Consider the following 17,923-nt stretch of genomic DNA (forward strand, 5'->3'; position numbering starts at 1 on the left):
GAACCATGGTTTGATCCTTGGACCGTAGTTTTGCCTACAACAACCTGGGTTGAAATATCTTGTTATAAAAAAAATGATTGTGCATCTATGATCACTGCATTGAACAATTCTAATATGGTGGTCGACTGGGCAACAATCTCCATAATTCAAGATATCCTTTCCATTGTACATAACTTTGACCATGTTTATTTTTGTTATGCTCAAAGAGAGCTCATTTTCGAGCCTCACCTTCTACCCACTTGTGCCTCAAACCTTTGCCTTTATCGGTTATGGCTGGTGAACCACCATCAATCCTCCTAAATAGAGGATCTCTTCTTTCTAGCCGCATGAGATTCTTCGCGAACCTTTTCTCTTAATGAAATCTTGCCCCCACCCACCCCCCCCCCCCCCCCACAAAAAAAAAAAAGATTAAACTTGACCAAACCACAAGGTGCAATTGCACATTGGTGCCCCCATGTAAGAGGGACAAGGAGCATGCAAACTGTCAATTAGCTTAGTTAGTGAGTTCAATTGCTAGATTTAGCAGTTGAACTCAATAATGACCCTCCCCAGACCCGCAATGGTGGAAGTCTTGGGTATTGGTGTATGCCTTCTTTTTAATTTCTAGATTTAGTATTGACCCAAACAACAATAAACAAAACAAAACAAATAGCATACATGATTTATAGTTTTTCGATAAGATTTATATTATCCAAGAATTCTAGAGGGTGCCTCTAATCCACTACAAATATAGACCCATGTGGTAGATTAGGTTGGGTTTGAAATTTTGTGGACAACTAGTCTGCAAAGTTCTTTATTCACATGTCAAGTTTTCGATCGAGATAAAATTTGTCAAGTGAAAAAATGAAGCATTGAAAATTCTAGGTTTACTATATGAGTGCATGGACAATTGAGGAGAGCAAAGATATATGTTTGACATGCGGCCAATCTAAATAATACCCTAGATATCTATATGGTTGAAACTATCACATTGTCCTTCCATGTGGAAAAAATAAGTGCTACCCCAGAGAGTGATCTCATGTTAAGTTTTGAATTCATATTCAAACATACACCTTATCATGCCATAGTCTTTTGCATTCATATTCAGCCATTATTTTTTATTCAAAGTTTTATTTTATCACCTAATCTACTCAATTTAATTGTAATTGGGACCTTTGGGTTATCTATCCATAAAGTTTCAATTAGATTCAACTTGACATGTGACGAATATCTATTAGGATGTGGGTAGACAAAGGTAAGGTTTTCCTTCATTCATAGAGAAGGAAGAATCCCCTCAACCTTAGTGGTATGACATCGTGAATGGACTATTGGGTCATAATAAACTCCCACCCTTGTTGTTGTACATATATAATTGGAAACATTCCTCCTTAGTTCAATCAAACAAGAATGATGACATTGGTGAAAGGATTCTTCATTCATGATGGGAAACTCAATTCATAGCAAATAAGGAAAGTTTCTTTATTATTATTATTATTATTTTAATAATAGTCATGCTTATTAATTTCGGTATCAGGATCCGTATCAACCTCGGCCAATATTAATAAGTATCAGGTCATATAGGATGATTTTGCTTTCTATTTCAATAAAAAGTTTTAATTTATTTATTTTTTGACAAATTTACCATTAATATGATCCATTCCATAATAACAATATGGTTGCTTGCTCTCATAAAAAAAAACAATGGTTGCTTGCAAAAATGATATTACGAATCACAAATAAACGTTTGGAAAAAATAAATTTTGTACAAGAGTGTATCCTACACCCACAAACATGGGGTGAAATGACCACTCCACCCCCCATAAAATGCGCAAATGACGCCCTTGCTCATGGTTTTAGTGCACGGTATCGAAACATGTATCGGTCAACCTGGAAATCGATACAGTATTGGATTGCTATCAGCACAGATCGGCTGTATCTACCATATCGGATAAATTTGCTCATGACTCTCTTTAAAAAGTGTTTTTTTTTAACCATTTACCCCTTGTCCGCACTGTGTCACTGATACGGTATCGGTATGGTATTGGGATCGGTCGACACTTGCAAAACTGGCATGTATCGCCCGTATACAATACCAATACATCAAACCATGCCCCGCCTGATGCCCCAATGCACTCTCCCATTTGCACCCGGTCCTGTAGCAGCCACACTGTCGGGTAGAAAATACTTTCCCTAAAGTTTTTGTACATTAAAATATGATTAATTTTTTTGGTAACATTAAATTATGATTAATAGTGTCTTGTTTGGTGAACGTACGTCAAATAGTTTCAAAGTAAGTTATCTGAACCGAAAAAAACGTTGTGGACATTTTCTACGTTCCTGAGAGATCGCAGCGACCGAACAGTGATGGAATCGAAGGGTCGCTCGGTCACCTTACTTCATAATGCTGTTCTCGTGACCATGGATCCCGAAAATAGAGTGTTCAGAGACGGCGGACTCGTCGTAGAAGCGGACAGGATCAAAGCCATCGGTCAATCTTCTGATGTTCTTCGGGACTTCTCTGCTCACGTTGACGAGATTATCGATCTCCATGGCCAAATCTTACTACCAGGTCTCACTTCGTTCGTTTTCGAGTTCGATATTTGTGCGTCAAGTTCCATGCAACAACACCCCCAAAAACCCTTTTAAACAACTAAATTTTATCCTGCAGTTTACTGCTTGAAGCATTTGTTTGCTCAAACATTTGTTCATTGAAGTCTTCGGTTTCGATTCTGATACTGACATGAATTACGTGGTGGCCTATAAACAGGATTTATCAATTCGCACGTTCACACTTCTCAACAGCTGGCGAGAGGGATAGCAGACGACGTTGATTTGGTGACCTGGTTACACAAGCGTATATGGCCGTATGAGTCGAACATGACGGAAGAGGATTCTTACATATCGACTTTGCTATGTGGAGTCGAACTCATACGATCTGGTGTAAGCGATGCTGATGCTAATCTTCATTTTAGTTCGTCTTATTACTCATCGTTTTCATCTTTTTCCTCTGGCTTCTTTCGTCGTCTTCTTATAGACAATCCACACATAGCTTCTGATTCATTATCTGATTTCCTTTAAGAGTATAATTTCAATCAAATCAAATTTTTGTACTCTTTTTGCCCCATTTTTTAGTTTTATTATTGGTTTCAATTAGAAATAGGTTAAACCTAACTTGATACTGGTTTAATATGGTATCATATTAATATTATAACTATTGTTGTTAAATTATAATATTGAGTTTCCGATGTTTGTAATCCCTTGAATCAGGTAACTTGTTTTGCTGAAGCAGGAGGGCAGCATGTATCTGGAATGGCAAGAGCAGTGGATTTGTTGGGCATACGTGCATGTTTAACACAATCTACAATGGATTCTGGCGAGGGCTTACCTGCTCAGTGGGCTGTCCACACTACCGATCACTGTATTCAGGTCAACATCACATTCATTTACCAGTGTTTTGCAGATACGGAGCATTGTTTCCCAAACCCCCCCCAAAAAAAAAAAGAAGGATGTTATGCGATGCTTCTAATGGTACTGTTTCGGATTGGTTTTTAGATACTTTGATCTGTTGATGCTGGGGATGATATCAGTTATTGCTCAACATGCATGATGCTGATTACATTATGATCATGGTGTATCTGCCATCTATTATTTTTGTATGCTGTTTTGTTCTTTAAATGGTTTGCAGGGATTAGAAGATTTGAAAGTGGCATGTTGTGGAGTTTGTGGAAAGGCCACAGGCTCCTTAATTTTAACTGGAGTATCCCCTTCATTATCAAATGTTCAATTGCAAAATTTGGCTTACAGCAAGTTGGGATTGTATTTACTTTTTAGTAATATCAATGCAATAAGATGTAGAATTGTACTCTTAAACGTGTCTGGAATCTGTACAGTAACCATAAGTCATGATAATTGCAATGCCTATTTGCACCTGTTTTGATCCTGCTGTGTGTTTATTGTATCTTTGAGGTCTCACGTTACCCTCCCCTCCCCCTCTCTTAAATTTGGATATTCATGTTTTCAATTATCCTTTTTTGTGACCGATGTGAATGCACATAAGGGCACAGTCTCAGAAGGAGCTTTACAAGAAGTATCACAATACTGCTGATGGACGCATCAGAATATGGTTTGGAATAAGGCAAATTATGAATGCAACTGACCGCTTACTACTTGAAACAAAGCATGCAGCAAATGATCTAAAAACAGGCATCCATATGGTATGAAACATAGTCTTTTTTTTCCGTCATTGCCTAACCATGAATTTTTTTTTGTTTACTTTTTGCTATTATTTGTTTCAACGGGTATTTTGTTTTGCTAAATTATAGATCATGCTCGTTTCTTTCTCCTCCGCCCCCCTCCCGGCAAGTATCTTGCTTTTTGATGCCCAATGCTTTATTCTTCCTTAATTCGGGCTTTCTGTAGATTAGAATGGTGGAATAGTGTCTGTGTAGCCAACCTCAATTAGTGTTGGATAAGGCTTATTAACGTGGCATAAGTTGTTTCTATCACAGTACGTTGCTATTTCAACTTTCTAGGTGTTCCTTTCGGAACTTGGTTTTACTCTGTTGAGATGCAACTGTATTATCATTCTTCTTTACCCAAATTTGTCTTCTAATTTGCAGTGCCTCTTTTTACAAGTTAATGATTGCATGCCTATTCTCACTAGTTTCTTTGCAACACCCAATATATGCTGGATTTAAAAGGAAAAACCCAGACTGCAATTCAAAATGGTTTCCTGTCCACCAATCAATTGTCACCAAAATCTATACCAATGTTACCCAGACACGGCCAAGGATAAAACTTTGTACACCAAAGATTTGATTTGTGGCACTCTCACTGGCTTACATGAAGTGTGAGACGGGTAGGGTTCGTGATTATAACTGTCCACATAACTTAGATCTTTACAAACAAATAACCAAAATACTCAACTCCCTTCCCAATCAACCCACCGAGAAAGCTAGCTGCATTGTTATGAAAAAAATGGTTCATGATTTTAAGTGTGCACATAACTTAGGTCTTTACAACCAAATAACCAAAATAATCAACTCCCTTCCCAATGAAGCAACTGAGAAAGCTAGCTGCATTGTTGTGAAAGTCCTAAAAGGAAGGTTTTTGGGCTTTGAAACACTTTAGCAAGGGACATAGTTCTTATCTACTTTAAGAGATTCAGATTCCTATCTATTGCTGTAATTCTATAGCTTTAATGCATCTAATTAAGTGTCACTACACAATTGCTTGATTAATTTAACAGCACATGGCTGTCTGAGCACAGCCCATTTGTAATTGGGTGTTTGGCAGCCTTCTTAAAATTAAAATGTAAAATATGTAATAAGTTATTAATGGGGTGGGGTTCATCACACCCTCATATGGAACTCCCTTCACCATGCCCTGAAAGTGAACTACTGCCCCCAAATTTAGTGGATGTGTTCCCTAAAATCATCATCTAGCTGTAGTCAAAATTTCATATCATCCCGACATCTCCATGTGTCACTATAGAGATTTAAAAATAGTTTGACAAACCTGGAAAAGAGAACTCAAGAAGAGCTCAACTAGACCCACAGAAGAATTAAGGGAAATGCACATATATGCTCGGCCATATAGTGATTACCCACTGAAGTTGCAAATCCTTCTGATGGGTACCCGCGTGATGGAAAGGCTTCCAAGTAAAGGTGTGATGAAATCATTTTCCTTGATTTTAATTATTTAGCTGAAATATATTAATGATGCATTTGGGTGTGTTTGGAATGGTCACTGAGACTGGACGGGATAGCGCGTCGGTTCTAAGAGATCATGCCTGAGCCTGGCTCATTTAGTAACTGGGCTATTTAGCCTAATCTGATAACTGCCTGTGATGAGAATTGTTAATTCTACCCCTGTTTCAAGAATTTGTTTGGGAAAGAAAAATCAAAATAGGCAAAAGAAGAAGTTGAATAAGAATATGAATGGAGAATGACTTAATAGTCATGATCCAAAGGCCTGAACTAAAAAATCAAATCAGATTTATGTCGTGTGGATGCTCCTGCATCAAGCTGATTTGGATGAACTCTAAAGATGCACAATTGCATCTTGAGAGGATCTGCAAATATATATGGAATATGGAAGAATACTAAACAGAACAATTGAAGTGATATGACGTACTACCTCTGCATTTTTCTGTATTCCAATTTGGTCCACTTTACCCAAAGTGAACATGAATTTCTTGTTTTAATCTCAATATGATCAATACATTCAATACATTGTAGGTCCACTTTTATTGGTTCTTCCTTTCTTTTATAGCATGTTGCGGAGATACCTTATGAGAACCAATTTGTGATGAATACACGAGAAGTTGATCATGGAACCGTTACATACTTGGATAAAATAGAATTCTTACAAAGAAACCTGCTGGCAGCTCACTCTGTTTGGGTCAATGATGCTGAGGTACCTTCTACTGCTGAATTTTTTGGTTTCTTCTTCTAGATTGAAAAAAAGAGTGATTTACCAAGTTTCTAGATATTGGTTATTACTACAATTTGGTTGAAATGGAAATACTTTGTAGTATTATTCCATCATGCGTGGAAATATTCTATGAATCATGGGAATGAGGGAACATCTAAATGAAACTTTTGGATATGACATTACAGAGTAACCACCATTGCAATAGCAAAACAACCATTTATAAAGCACTGCACAAGAAAGCAATACATGGGCTGTGTCAACTATTTGAATTTTCTTTCCCTGGAGTTGTTAAAATTTAAAAAGAAACTGCGTCCCATTGCACGAGGCCACCACTATTGCAGGGTCTGGGATTTAATTGTACACAGCCTTACCCCCTGCTTCACAGGAGAGGCTATTTACAAGTTTTGAATCCCCTAGCATTTTATATCTTCTTAAAATTGAAGAACGTATTAAATGCAAGAAAATCAGAGGAACATATGATAGGGTGAGAAAATATAAACAGACTATTTATAGTGTGATTGGCCAATGTTGTATCCAGGGTTTAAAGTATCGTATCTTATCGGGCCGTATTGGTATTGGTCGCGGAGAGGCTGTTTCCTTGATTCAAACCCGCGAGCACCAGGTTGCAATAGAGCAACCTCATCGATACTGTATCGATATGATACCTAAAAAAATTGTATCGATCATATCGACCCAATACGGTTAATACATTGTCGACATCCATTGATATGAGACCTGTTACGGTCGGTACCCATCGATATGCTCAATACGTCTCTTATAAACTACAAAACACGACCCGTGACTGTAGACACTTATTGAGAGCTCCTGTAAGGCATTCTAATCTCTTTTTATTTTTATTTTTTTTGCAAATCAATTTGATTTCTTGCTTCTGCCATCAAAAGTTACTCTAGTAGTATTGATTTCATTTTTATTTGGGGATTTAACAGCTTACAATCAAGGATAGGTACCAGATCTGCGCAAGAACAAGTATCTCTGAAAATTTTGGATTTATCGAATACACTTGTGTCGTCGTACTTTATTATTCTTTTTATGCATGATATATTTTACAAATGCTTATTTATAGTGTTTTATGCTTCAACACTGTTTTATATGTATCCTAAGAATTTCTATGCTTTTCTTGACCATTTTCATGCATATCTGTGGTGTATTATACGTCTCTCCGATACCGTACCATAAATCTCTTAAAATCACCCTTCTGATACGATACTCGAAACTGATACTTCAAATCTTGGTTGTATCTACCATTTGGAAGAATACATAATCACACAACCATGGTGAAAATGTGAGAAAATATTAATGAAATATTTAGTGTAAATTTCCTTATATTGTTTTCACTAACTGGTTTGCTTTGATGACATTTTTATGATACAATTTTAAATAATATAAGTTTTTACATTGAAGAAAACATATATATTAACAAATATTTATGTATCAGGCATAGATATGTCAATTATAGATTATGTGAACAAAAGTTTATTTTGGTTTTGGTTGTGTTTTTCAATTCTGGGTTACATGTGATTTTCTTTGAATGATTCAAGATGATCTCCTCCGTTAGAAGAAACAAAGTTGGTTCTTGGATTTCTCAATTTTGAGTCAACTCCGTCTATATGCTGATTTGATTAAGGGAGAGTAGAGGATGTAACTCGGCAGCTCTTGCGGTGCAGTTTGGGCTATGCTGGGTTGGACAACTGGTGAATTTTGATTAGGACTGAGCCCGAAGCCTGGCCCAGGTTGCACCTTACAGATCTTCACTTTGTTAGACCTTTGATTCCTCATATGTGCTGAGAACACAAACATTACAGCTGAAGTCCCTGGATTCTTATGTGACTAATGGTCAAGTTTTAACTTTACCTTGCAACCTTGGAAGATCAAGTTGCTATGGTGTGGTCAGAACTGGGAACCTCAAAGATGCAAAGACAAGTCTTTCGGTTTCCATTTAATGATTTATTTTGTTAGATTATAATGGTAAATATATACTACAACTCAGTCTTATCCCAAATAAATGGGGTTGGCTAATAATGGTAACTATAAAACTATGCAAAATTAGCCAGGTCACAGGGTCAATTCACGGGTCTGTATCTTTTTTTTTTCCCTGTAATTTTGGTTATCACTTATCATTTGAGTATTTTGTTTTTAGCAGTTTAAGACTTTCGGTATAAATCTTAAATCCTGAACGTAGGAGGAGCTATCGAGAGAGTTTTCAAGCAGTTTGAGTATTTTTCCTTAGAGTGATGGTGGGAGATATATTCTATGATGGATTTTATTTACTATTATTGAGTGGGTCTAGGGGGTTCTCCAAAATATGTGTTATTTGCTACTTGACAACTAATGAATTGAAGCTATTTCAGACAATTCCTGCAGCTTTTGTGTTTGATGTGTGATTCCCTTATATCTCAAGTGTAATTGCCTCGACACTTCTCCATTTTATTATTTTTTTTTATTGCTAGTTTCCTTGTAACTATTTATAAATACATTCTTTTCAGCTTCAAAATTACCAAGGCATAATGTTTACATTATTCTACACTTTTGAATCCTAGTTTCGCGAAAACAGTAGCTTTTCCGTAAAGATCCTATGTCCACAATGCAACGCTTTGAAAACTCTTTGCAAGAGTTGAAGAATACGTTTATTTTGTAGGTACTTTCAAAGTTGCTTCTGTGATTGTGCATGTCTAATTGTTTCTGTTACAGAGCACATGGTTAAGGTTTACTGGCACAATATGCAAGTATCTTAATTTAGCAAACCACAGATTTTTCAAATCCAGTGTGATACAGGTGCACTGCCGTGGACCGACCCAAACTCATTTGGCTATCCATATTCCAGACGGAGATGAACCGGGTCCAAATCTGGGATTTAATCTAAAAGGATATTAGTAGTCTATTTATTTATTTGGATTTATCTTTTTGTCTTTTGTTTTATTTTGAATATGGTATAGGCAGTGATAGAGCAAGTTTAGAGTTAGAATAGGAGTGCTTTGATTTCTCTTATTTATACCATGTAATCGTGCAACTAGAACACAAATTGAATAGAATGGAATAGTTGAGTTGTGGTTTGAGTTGTCTGTATGGCTGTGCGTGTGCACTCTTCTTCCCCCCCCCCTCTTCTTATGTGATTTCCCCTCTCCCCTGCAACTCTGATATCCGTATCTCAATGTTCTCCCTTCTCCTGACAGACCTCCACAATTGGGTGGCAGTTTCGTAATATTAGAAATTAACTTGGAAACACAAGGGGGTTGCAAGGCATGGTTGGCTTCATGGGCAGAATGGGATGCTGATGACGATGATGGGTGATACACGAATGGTTTGGGGCTTTGCGGGAAATGTTTGCAGCGAAAAGAAAATAGGAAAGAAAAGGAAGGAAGAAGAATAGAATAGGGGTGAGAGATCACAAGGGAAGGAGGAAGATGGGATCCTTCAGCTCTGATACCAAATTGGTGGAGGGCCGTTAGGAGAAGGGATAATACTGAGATAGGGATATCAGAGTTGCAGGGGAAAGGGGAAATCGCATAAGAAGAAGAAGAGGGGGGGTGGGAGAAGAGTGCACACGCACACCTACACAGGCTACTCAAACCACAACTCGACTATTCCATTCTATTCAATCTGTGTTCTAATTGCACGATTACATGGTATAAATAAAAGAAATCAAAGCACTCCTATTATAAATCTAAAACTTGCTTTACCACTTCCTATACCGTATTCAAAATAAAACAAAAGACTATCCTACTAGACAAAATCCCAGATTTGTACCCTGTTCATCTCCATCTGGATACACAAATGGTTTTGGGTCGGTCCAAGGTAGTGCACCTGCATCACAGCGCCTTATGGAGCAAAAGGATGATGAACTAGAGAAATACCATAGTGCAAAAAAAAAAGGTGGTCAGAAAAATAAGATTACTGCTGCAAGTTGAATAACTCGAAAGCAAATAGAATAAATTAAGCCACGGCCTTCTGTAGGGTTTCTTTCTTCTTGTGAAAGCTAAATCTAAGGGCTGTCAATGGGTCAGGCAATATTTGATCTGATCGGACCTCGATCAGGAAGTGAGTTGGTCTGACCACATCAGATAATCCAACAAATCATTCAGAGCGATTGGAACTCAAATCCCACATTGATCCAAATATTTGTTTTAAACCCGATCTGATCAGATTATTTGATATACTAGAATCATTATATATATATATATATATATATATATATATATATATTATTTTTTTTTAAATTACACAAAATTCTATAAAATTTGACAAAAGAAAAAGGAAGAATGATGAGAAGGTGTCTCCAATCTAGCTTGTCTCCAAATAGCTTAGGCCCTTCCCCCTTGACAATTTCATATATAATTCAATATGTAATACTAGATATATAATTCTAATTGGACAGGGTCATTAACGGATCCGATCATGCTGTATCCAGATTGGATCCGTTACTTATTGGATCACTCTTTAATGGATTGGATTAGACCCTTAACCAATGTTTTAAAACTCGCAACCAGGTACAAGATCTCCATTGATTCCAGTTTGACTCCGAGTCGACTTGTCCTGAGATCAGCTTGGAATCGGTGAGACTCACCCTTACTTGGCTTAACTCGGTCGGACTCAGTTTGCATAAGAATCGGATTCGATTCTGGGTCAATTCGGGCTATCCAGCCGATTCTGATCCAGGTTTGAAAACCATGCCCTTAAAGGTAAGCCCTTATTTGACCAGATTTGGATCTGATCTGGATCAAAATCGATTTATCGACAACCCTACTAAATCTTTAGAAAGACTTATCTTGTTCTAGAATACAGCACAGTAATGCTCTTCAATACAAGTACTCATATTATTAATCAAGTCCAAACAGGTCTTTTAACTAGAAAGATAGATAGGTAATAGATAGCTGATATGGTCAAAGAATTTAAATGGGTTTTGCTAATGTGCGCCTAATGGTAGAAAGAATGTTAACTTGTACCTCCAAATTTAAACGAAAGATCCTGAGTCACTATCACATTGCTTTTGTCTATCTGAGATGAGCTTCTTCTTTTTTGGTAACAGATTGGTTTCCTTTCAAGGGCTGGGGTGAAAGTATCTCATTGCCCTGCTGCTGCAATGCGAATGCTTGGATTTGCTCCTATAAAGGAGATGCTTGATACTGGCATCTGTGTCTCCTTGGGTACAGATGGAGCTCCTTCAAATAATAGAATGAGCATTGGTTTGTTCATCTTGCACTTTCTCCATATTCAATTTTATAGATTGTTTTGTTTTGCTTAGTGACCTCAATTATGTATGCTAAACTGCTCTGTGCATTGTTGAAGCTAACCAAAATGGCTCCGTGTAATTAGATTATATTATTGTGTTTAAATCAGATGTCACCATTAGTCATGCTGCAACTTCTTGTTTTTCAGTTCATTCCCAGTTTACCCGACCCCAAACTAAAGGAGAAGAAAAAAAAATGATGACGGCTCAATAGGAGAGAAAATACTAGCAATACCTTTTCTGAGTTTAACCATTTGTTAGGTCAGTATAGGGGATCCCAGGAATTTTCCCGATATCTTGATCATGAATGAGGAACTGCGTACTCGTGAAGAGTGAGATTGTTTCAAAAACAAAAGAGATCTATGTCTTGCTGGGACTTGGAGGCTATCTCAATCACAGTTAGGAAATGTCCAAAAGTTTCAGAAAGAGTAGTGTCAGGTGTACCTTCCTTTATATGGAACTAATGATGTGCTGTATATATTTTTTTTCCGGGTGTTTTTCTTGCATTTTTCATTTCCACTCTCTTTTGTTTCCCTGCACTCCTTTGAAAAATTCTTGAAGTAGATATTTTTGGAACTGAATCTTCTGTTTGCAGTTGATGAGATGTATCTAGCCTCATTAATTAACAAAGGACGGGAAGTTTTTAAGAAGGGAACAACTGATCCCACTGCCCTTCCTGCTGATATGATTCTTAAAATGGTGACAGTAAATGGTGCGAAATCAGTACTGTGGGATGATGAAATAGGATCACTTGAGGTTGGGAAGAAGGTATATACTTACTTTGAATGAATGAAGTGGCATGGAGATCGTTGCCCTTCCCTAATCTCTCTAGGAAAAATCTAAACTTAATAACCCCTTGTTACATTTGGTATCCATCATGAAATTGATTTGGATTCCCTTTTTCTTTGCAGGCTGACTTGGTTGTTGTCAACCCTCTATCTTGGTCTATGGTTCCTGTACATGATTGGTAAAAGCTCATCGATTGAAGAAGTCACTTGCATGATTTGCAAAAACCCATCTGTTCTTTTTTAGTCAAATCTTAGTTTGTGTGTTAGTCTTATCTATTGTGATTGAATAGCCAATGTGCTCTTGAATTTTGATTGGGCTCTACTATTTTGCTTCTATTTGAGGATCTTTTTATTTTTTTGGAGTTTTCGAAATTAATTATCATTTACACCTTAGCTTATTTATTAACTTTGTACATTAATCTGTGACTTAGACCACAGTTTATGATTATACTGATTTACCTTGTTGCAGGATCTAAGGCTATATGATACGCTAAAACATCTGGAGCCTAATTTTGCCCAGTATCTTCAGTCTTGCTACATTAGGATTATTAGGGCACTCTCTCTGCCCTTAGTAGCCCTATGCCCTTGTGGGCATTCTATGGTAGCTGGGGACATGACTTTTTGACTTGATCCGATTTCACCCCTGTTCAATCTTCTTTATGCATCACAACCAGGAATATTCCATGCAGCGGACATGTAGCAACTAGCCATCTATCAGAATTTATAATCTAGTACTTCTTGAATGCCTTCCACTATTCCAAGTACCAAAAAAGTCAAAAAAGCGTCTTGCACAGCAGTCTTCCAGTATGCTTCTGAGGCCATTCCTCAGCAAAGCACCATACGACTACCACACTCTTATTGTCACAACCTGGGCCCACTGATCTATCTAGGATTATATCCCCTGCTAGCTGCTTTTCTTTAAATCATTTCTAACTACAATCCATATTCTTGTGAGCCTTCCCATGACCTTGTATAGAGTTGCTGAGCTGGACCACCTTCATTGTGATTTTACTGATCTGACTAACTAGTCAGAATTCATCCTTTCATTGAATCAATTAATCATTCAATATAGAAGGAAAATCAATTTAAGAAGAAGATGAAGATTTCATTCAAATATCACTTGGTGACTTGGTGTAGACTATGGAAGATTATTTACATTATGTGAGAAAATCATGGGATTGCAATTTCATCAAGGGAGACGGTTCTCTGAGCAAGCGACATAGAGGAGTGCACCAATGAGGTGTGACAAAACGATGGTATCCTGCATTGGAGGGCAGCAAGGTCATTTCATATGAGGAGGAGAGAGATAGAAGAAGAGGTGCTAGCGTTCCCTACCCTAGCAGCTATAAGAACCTTTGCCCTTTATTTAAATCACTTGGTGAAACATATAGAAGCTTAATTTACATTAAGAAAGAAATTCAAGGGTTGTGAAAGAAAATATATTTTGGCATCAGCTTGTGATGACGTCGAGAAAACATGATGCCACATGGCAGATGGCAATCATGCTAGAGTGACATGATAGTTGCCCATTATGTAAAATACCGTGATATTATACCTGGCAAGTAACTTATGGATTAACATAAAGAGTTTATACCTGAAATAACTCAACATGGATGTGGACAAATTTAATAATATCAAAGAATGCTTGGCTTCACCTTAAGGTATAGCTCTGCATAATTGAAACAATAACTGTTTCTTTTGAGTATTGAGTAATTTGTGTTTTCTATGATTTGCGAGCATCATACATCATGGGCCATATGAAATTATTAAGATGTATGTAATTTTTTTTATTTTTTATTTTTGGAGGGGGGGGGGCTAGAGAATTATCACCGAGTATAAAAATCGTTTCCGTGTTTCTTATTTTTGAGCAGTAGCTCTACAGTTACTTACGATATACTTGAGATTCACTAACCTCTTGATGAGTGATTTTTCTTTTCTAAGCTAAGTGTTTAATTTATATGTAGGTTAATCATATCTAATTCTGTTGTTTTCCACAGCATTTCCAGCCTCGTTTATTGCATGCGAAGCGAAAATATTGATTCAGTCATGTGCAATGGTCGGTGGATTATGAAGAATCAAAAGATATTGAATGTGGACGAGGTATAATATAACTTATTTCTTCCAAACTATTCTGCACCTCTGTTCTCAAAATGTTGCTTATTTTGTCCAAAATATTTCTGTTATTTGAAGAGACAATTCTTCGGTGGTCTCCTTTGCGCTCGTCATGTTGATGCAATAGGTTTGAAGAGTTTCCACCCATTTGAATTTTTAGGTTAACTGTGGTACTTGATTTTGAATTCTTAAAACAATTCAGAAATATACAGATACGTGTTAGAAAACTTGAAAAAATTAGATTATTAAGAATCTTAACTCCGGTAAGCTCTGGAGGTCCAAGACGGGATTTGCTGTACGTAAAGCAAGGTGCTAGGTAGACTCACTTGAATCCTTAAATTTCATTGTCTAAGTTATTTTAATCCTCACTCAGGAAAGAGAAAGCTGGATTTGGGTGAACCTTTCAGGTTGCCAATTCATCCTTGAGAAGAATCCGGTTGTGTATAGTTCAAATATTTCTTGAATAAGTGTTCAGAGAATTTGTGGAGAAACTACCGAAGTATTTCCTACCCTATGCTATTATGTGGTTGGTAGATGCCTCCTCCAGTCTTCTTTTGGGCTTCTGCTTTCTATTATGTCCCCCTCCCCCTTTCTTCTTGTTATAGAGTACAAATTTTTACAATAATCTTAGACAAGTGAATGAAGTATTTGAAATTTGGTGATTCTTCATTAGGGAGAGCATCCAGTAAGAAATGATTTAGACTTTTATTAATTTAAGGGAAATTTTATGGATCACCTATGTGGGTGATTTTTCAAAGTACCACTTGGACAACAATGCCCCTGACCCTTACAGTTATATTTAGTTTATTTTATGAATGAGGGCATTAACTGTAATTTCTCATTTCATCTTCTTCCAATCCTTCGACGGTCTCTCTCCAACCCTTCGACGGTCTCTCTTCAACTCTTAAATTGTCTCTCTCCGTAAGCCGATGACCTCTACGATCTCTGATTTTTCTGCATGATATATCTCGCTTTTTCTCACTCTGATGTCGAACAACATCTCTTTCCATTCAAGGCTATTTCGTTTTCTGCATTTTCTGGCAATTTCAGTTTCTGCATTCGCTTTCAGTTTTTCATTCACAATAGTGTTTGCCAGTTTCAGGTGCGTCTTAGTTTTGAGTTCATGGTTCAAGCTTTCATAGGGTTCACAAGTTCATGGTTTAAGGTTTTTAGGCTTGCTTGCTTGTACATGCGCACACACACACAAGTGTATAAATCCAAGTTATGGTTTCATGGTTAAGGTCTGGTAATTTAAGTTGGTACAAAGAAGAAGATCATGCCGGAGACAAAGAAGAAGAAACTTGCAGGAGGAAACACATTCCAGCAATGATAAAATTAAGAACTCACCAGACAGGGAGAAGAAGACACTTCCCGCGAGAGAGATTGGGGAGGAGAGAAATAGGGGAGCTAGAAGGGTGAAGCATGTTATGTACTACTAGGATTAGTTGGTGATCACAATAGGGGAAGTCTCCCTATTGTGACATGCTTATGTTTCTTTTCCTTTTATAGTATGTAACTAGAGCTGTACTCTTAGTAGGATTCCTACTTACAGTACAATTTCTGTTAACTGAATATTATAAGTAAAGGTAGAGTAGTCCACGATAGAGATCAGGTTGAATCTATCGTGGTTTAGCAATTGCTCCCTCTCTCTAATCGTTTCTCTGTCAGTTTTCTTCTTCAGATACTGGTCGGTAGTTTGAGGTTCTGTCACAAAGCGATTTGGGGTTTTGCATGATACGAAAAGTCTCTGTTGCCCCTCACTTCAAGTGATTTTCATATAGAAAGTGTGAAGACTAGAAAGAAAATATAGGTACACTTGCTGTCAAGTGCATAAATGTAGATATACTCACTTATGTGTCTCGTAACACGGCGTCCAAAATACTATTTTGATTGTAGGGACTGGGCCACAGGGAGTCACATGTGAAGAGAGAGAGTTCATAGTAATCATTGTTTTATTTATTTTAAGTCTTCTCAACATCACGTGAGGAAGTTGTGGAAAGAGTGCGACTTGTGGTGTTAGGGGAAGGCATGTTGATATTTTGATGTTCCAATATGCTTCCACTTTGAACTCCATATGAAACACCAGAGCTGGTGCAGTAACCATGGTTTTAAGCACTATGATCCGAACTGCTCTTGCAAAGCCATGGTGTATGAGAAAGTGGTCGATTGACTCATTCAGCAAAAGACATCTAACAAATATGAGGGACTGGAGCCAAGTTTTTCCCCAGCACCATGGCAAATTGTGTTCAACCTTTTTAAGCAAAAGTTCCCATATCAATGCCCCACATTTACATGGGAACTGTTTTTCAAAAGACAACAGTATGGGTGACGTCCAAGTGGCCATTAAGGAGTTCTCCCCTTTGGCTATGCATGCTTTTCTTTCACATTTTGACTAATGAGTATACATTAACTTCATAGTACATAGACACAATGAATCTATCTTTTTTGAGTGTGATGTATAAGAAAGGGAATACCTTCTCTCCTTTATTATGAGCTTCTTGTGTGAAGCTTCCAGAAACATTAATTGATTGATTACCTGTTGAAATATATTACATTTCTTCATCTGCTACTTGTGCCATTGAATTTTTCCAGTTGATTTATTCTCAAAATAACTATCAGTTGCAACTCTTTTAAGTCAAACAATTCTGGTTTTGATTTCCATATTATTATCCTTTGGGGAGTTCAACATTATTGCCAACTTCTTTTGAACAGGGGGAGGTTATTTCAATGGCAAGGCAAGCTTCTAATGAAATTATGAAGAGGGCGGACATCAAGGTTCCAAGCAGAATGAATTTCCTCTGAACTTTCTTCTTTTTATTTATTTATTTTTTTTGGGTTGGGGGGGGGTGGTTTGGTTCAGGTTGGTTGGAATTTTTCCAAATTTATTCATGAAAAGTGGTTTTGTTCTTCCAATAGAGCCAGTGAACAAAATTCTGCTTTGGAAGGCATGCATTTGAACTTTTTGTGACAGAGAATTGTATCATTTGTCCTGTCAACATTGTGCAATGAAAACCTTGAATAGGTTTCTCCGGTGGCACATCCAATGGGGTTTTTAACAAATCCCCATTTGTCCAAATGCCCCCCTACAACTTTTCTAATTGTAAACTCCCCCTCCTTTCAAAACAGTGTAGCACTTTGGTCCAGTCCGTTAATTTGGGATGTTAGATGTTAGTTTCAGGGAATCTAATGACCAAAATACCCTTCTGATAAAAACCCACCAAAATTAAAGAATAAAATGACCAAATTGCCCTAATTTGGGACTTTATGCCCTTGAAGCTTCTCCTTTGTTTTTCTTTCCTCTCTTCATCCCTTCCTATTTGCCAGAAAACTTCCATCAATGCTAAAGAAACCTTAGACCTCAAAT

The 17,923-nt window shown here is 37.2% G+C and overlaps 1 protein-coding gene across 1 annotated transcript; it reads left to right on the top strand.

Annotated features, from left to right (window-relative positions):
• The first annotated feature begins 2,299 nt into the window (after window positions 1-2,299).
• On the top strand, window positions 2,300-17,603 carry LOC122670828 (5-methylthioadenosine/S-adenosylhomocysteine deaminase-like). Its single transcript, XM_043867834.1, has 11 exons — window positions 2,300-2,548; window positions 2,747-2,919; window positions 3,247-3,405; window positions 4,044-4,193; window positions 6,253-6,396; window positions 11,459-11,615; window positions 12,255-12,427; window positions 12,571-12,626; window positions 14,445-14,547; window positions 17,272-17,365; window positions 17,415-17,603. Exons 1-10 carry the CDS (start codon window positions 2,344-2,346, stop codon window positions 17,359-17,361), a joined length of 1,410 nt encoding a protein of 469 aa, XP_043723769.1. The 5' UTR covers window positions 2,300-2,343; the 3' UTR covers window positions 17,362-17,365; window positions 17,415-17,603.
• Window positions 17,604-17,923: the final 320 nt, after the last annotated feature.

Source organism: Telopea speciosissima, chromosome 8 (genome assembly GCF_018873765.1).
Source record: "Telopea speciosissima isolate NSW1024214 ecotype Mountain lineage chromosome 8, Tspe_v1, whole genome shotgun sequence".
Taxonomy (NCBI): Eukaryota; Viridiplantae; Streptophyta; class Magnoliopsida; order Proteales; family Proteaceae; genus Telopea; species Telopea speciosissima.

What these genes read in the sequence shown, in the direction of transcription:
- LOC122670828 (XM_043867834.1), top strand. Translation starts at nt 2,344, where the DNA reads ATGGAATCGAAGGGTCGCTCGGTCACCTTACTTCATAATGCTGTTCTC. An exon ending in TGGCCAAATCTTACTACCAG is followed by an intron (nt 2,549 to 2,746) that starts GTCTCACTTCGT and finishes GCCTATAAACAG; the next exon opens with GATTTATCAATTCGCACGTT. An exon ending in CTACCGATCACTGTATTCAG is followed by an intron (nt 3,406 to 4,043) that starts GTCAACATCACA and finishes ATAAGGGCACAG; the next exon opens with TCTCAGAAGGAGCTTTACAA.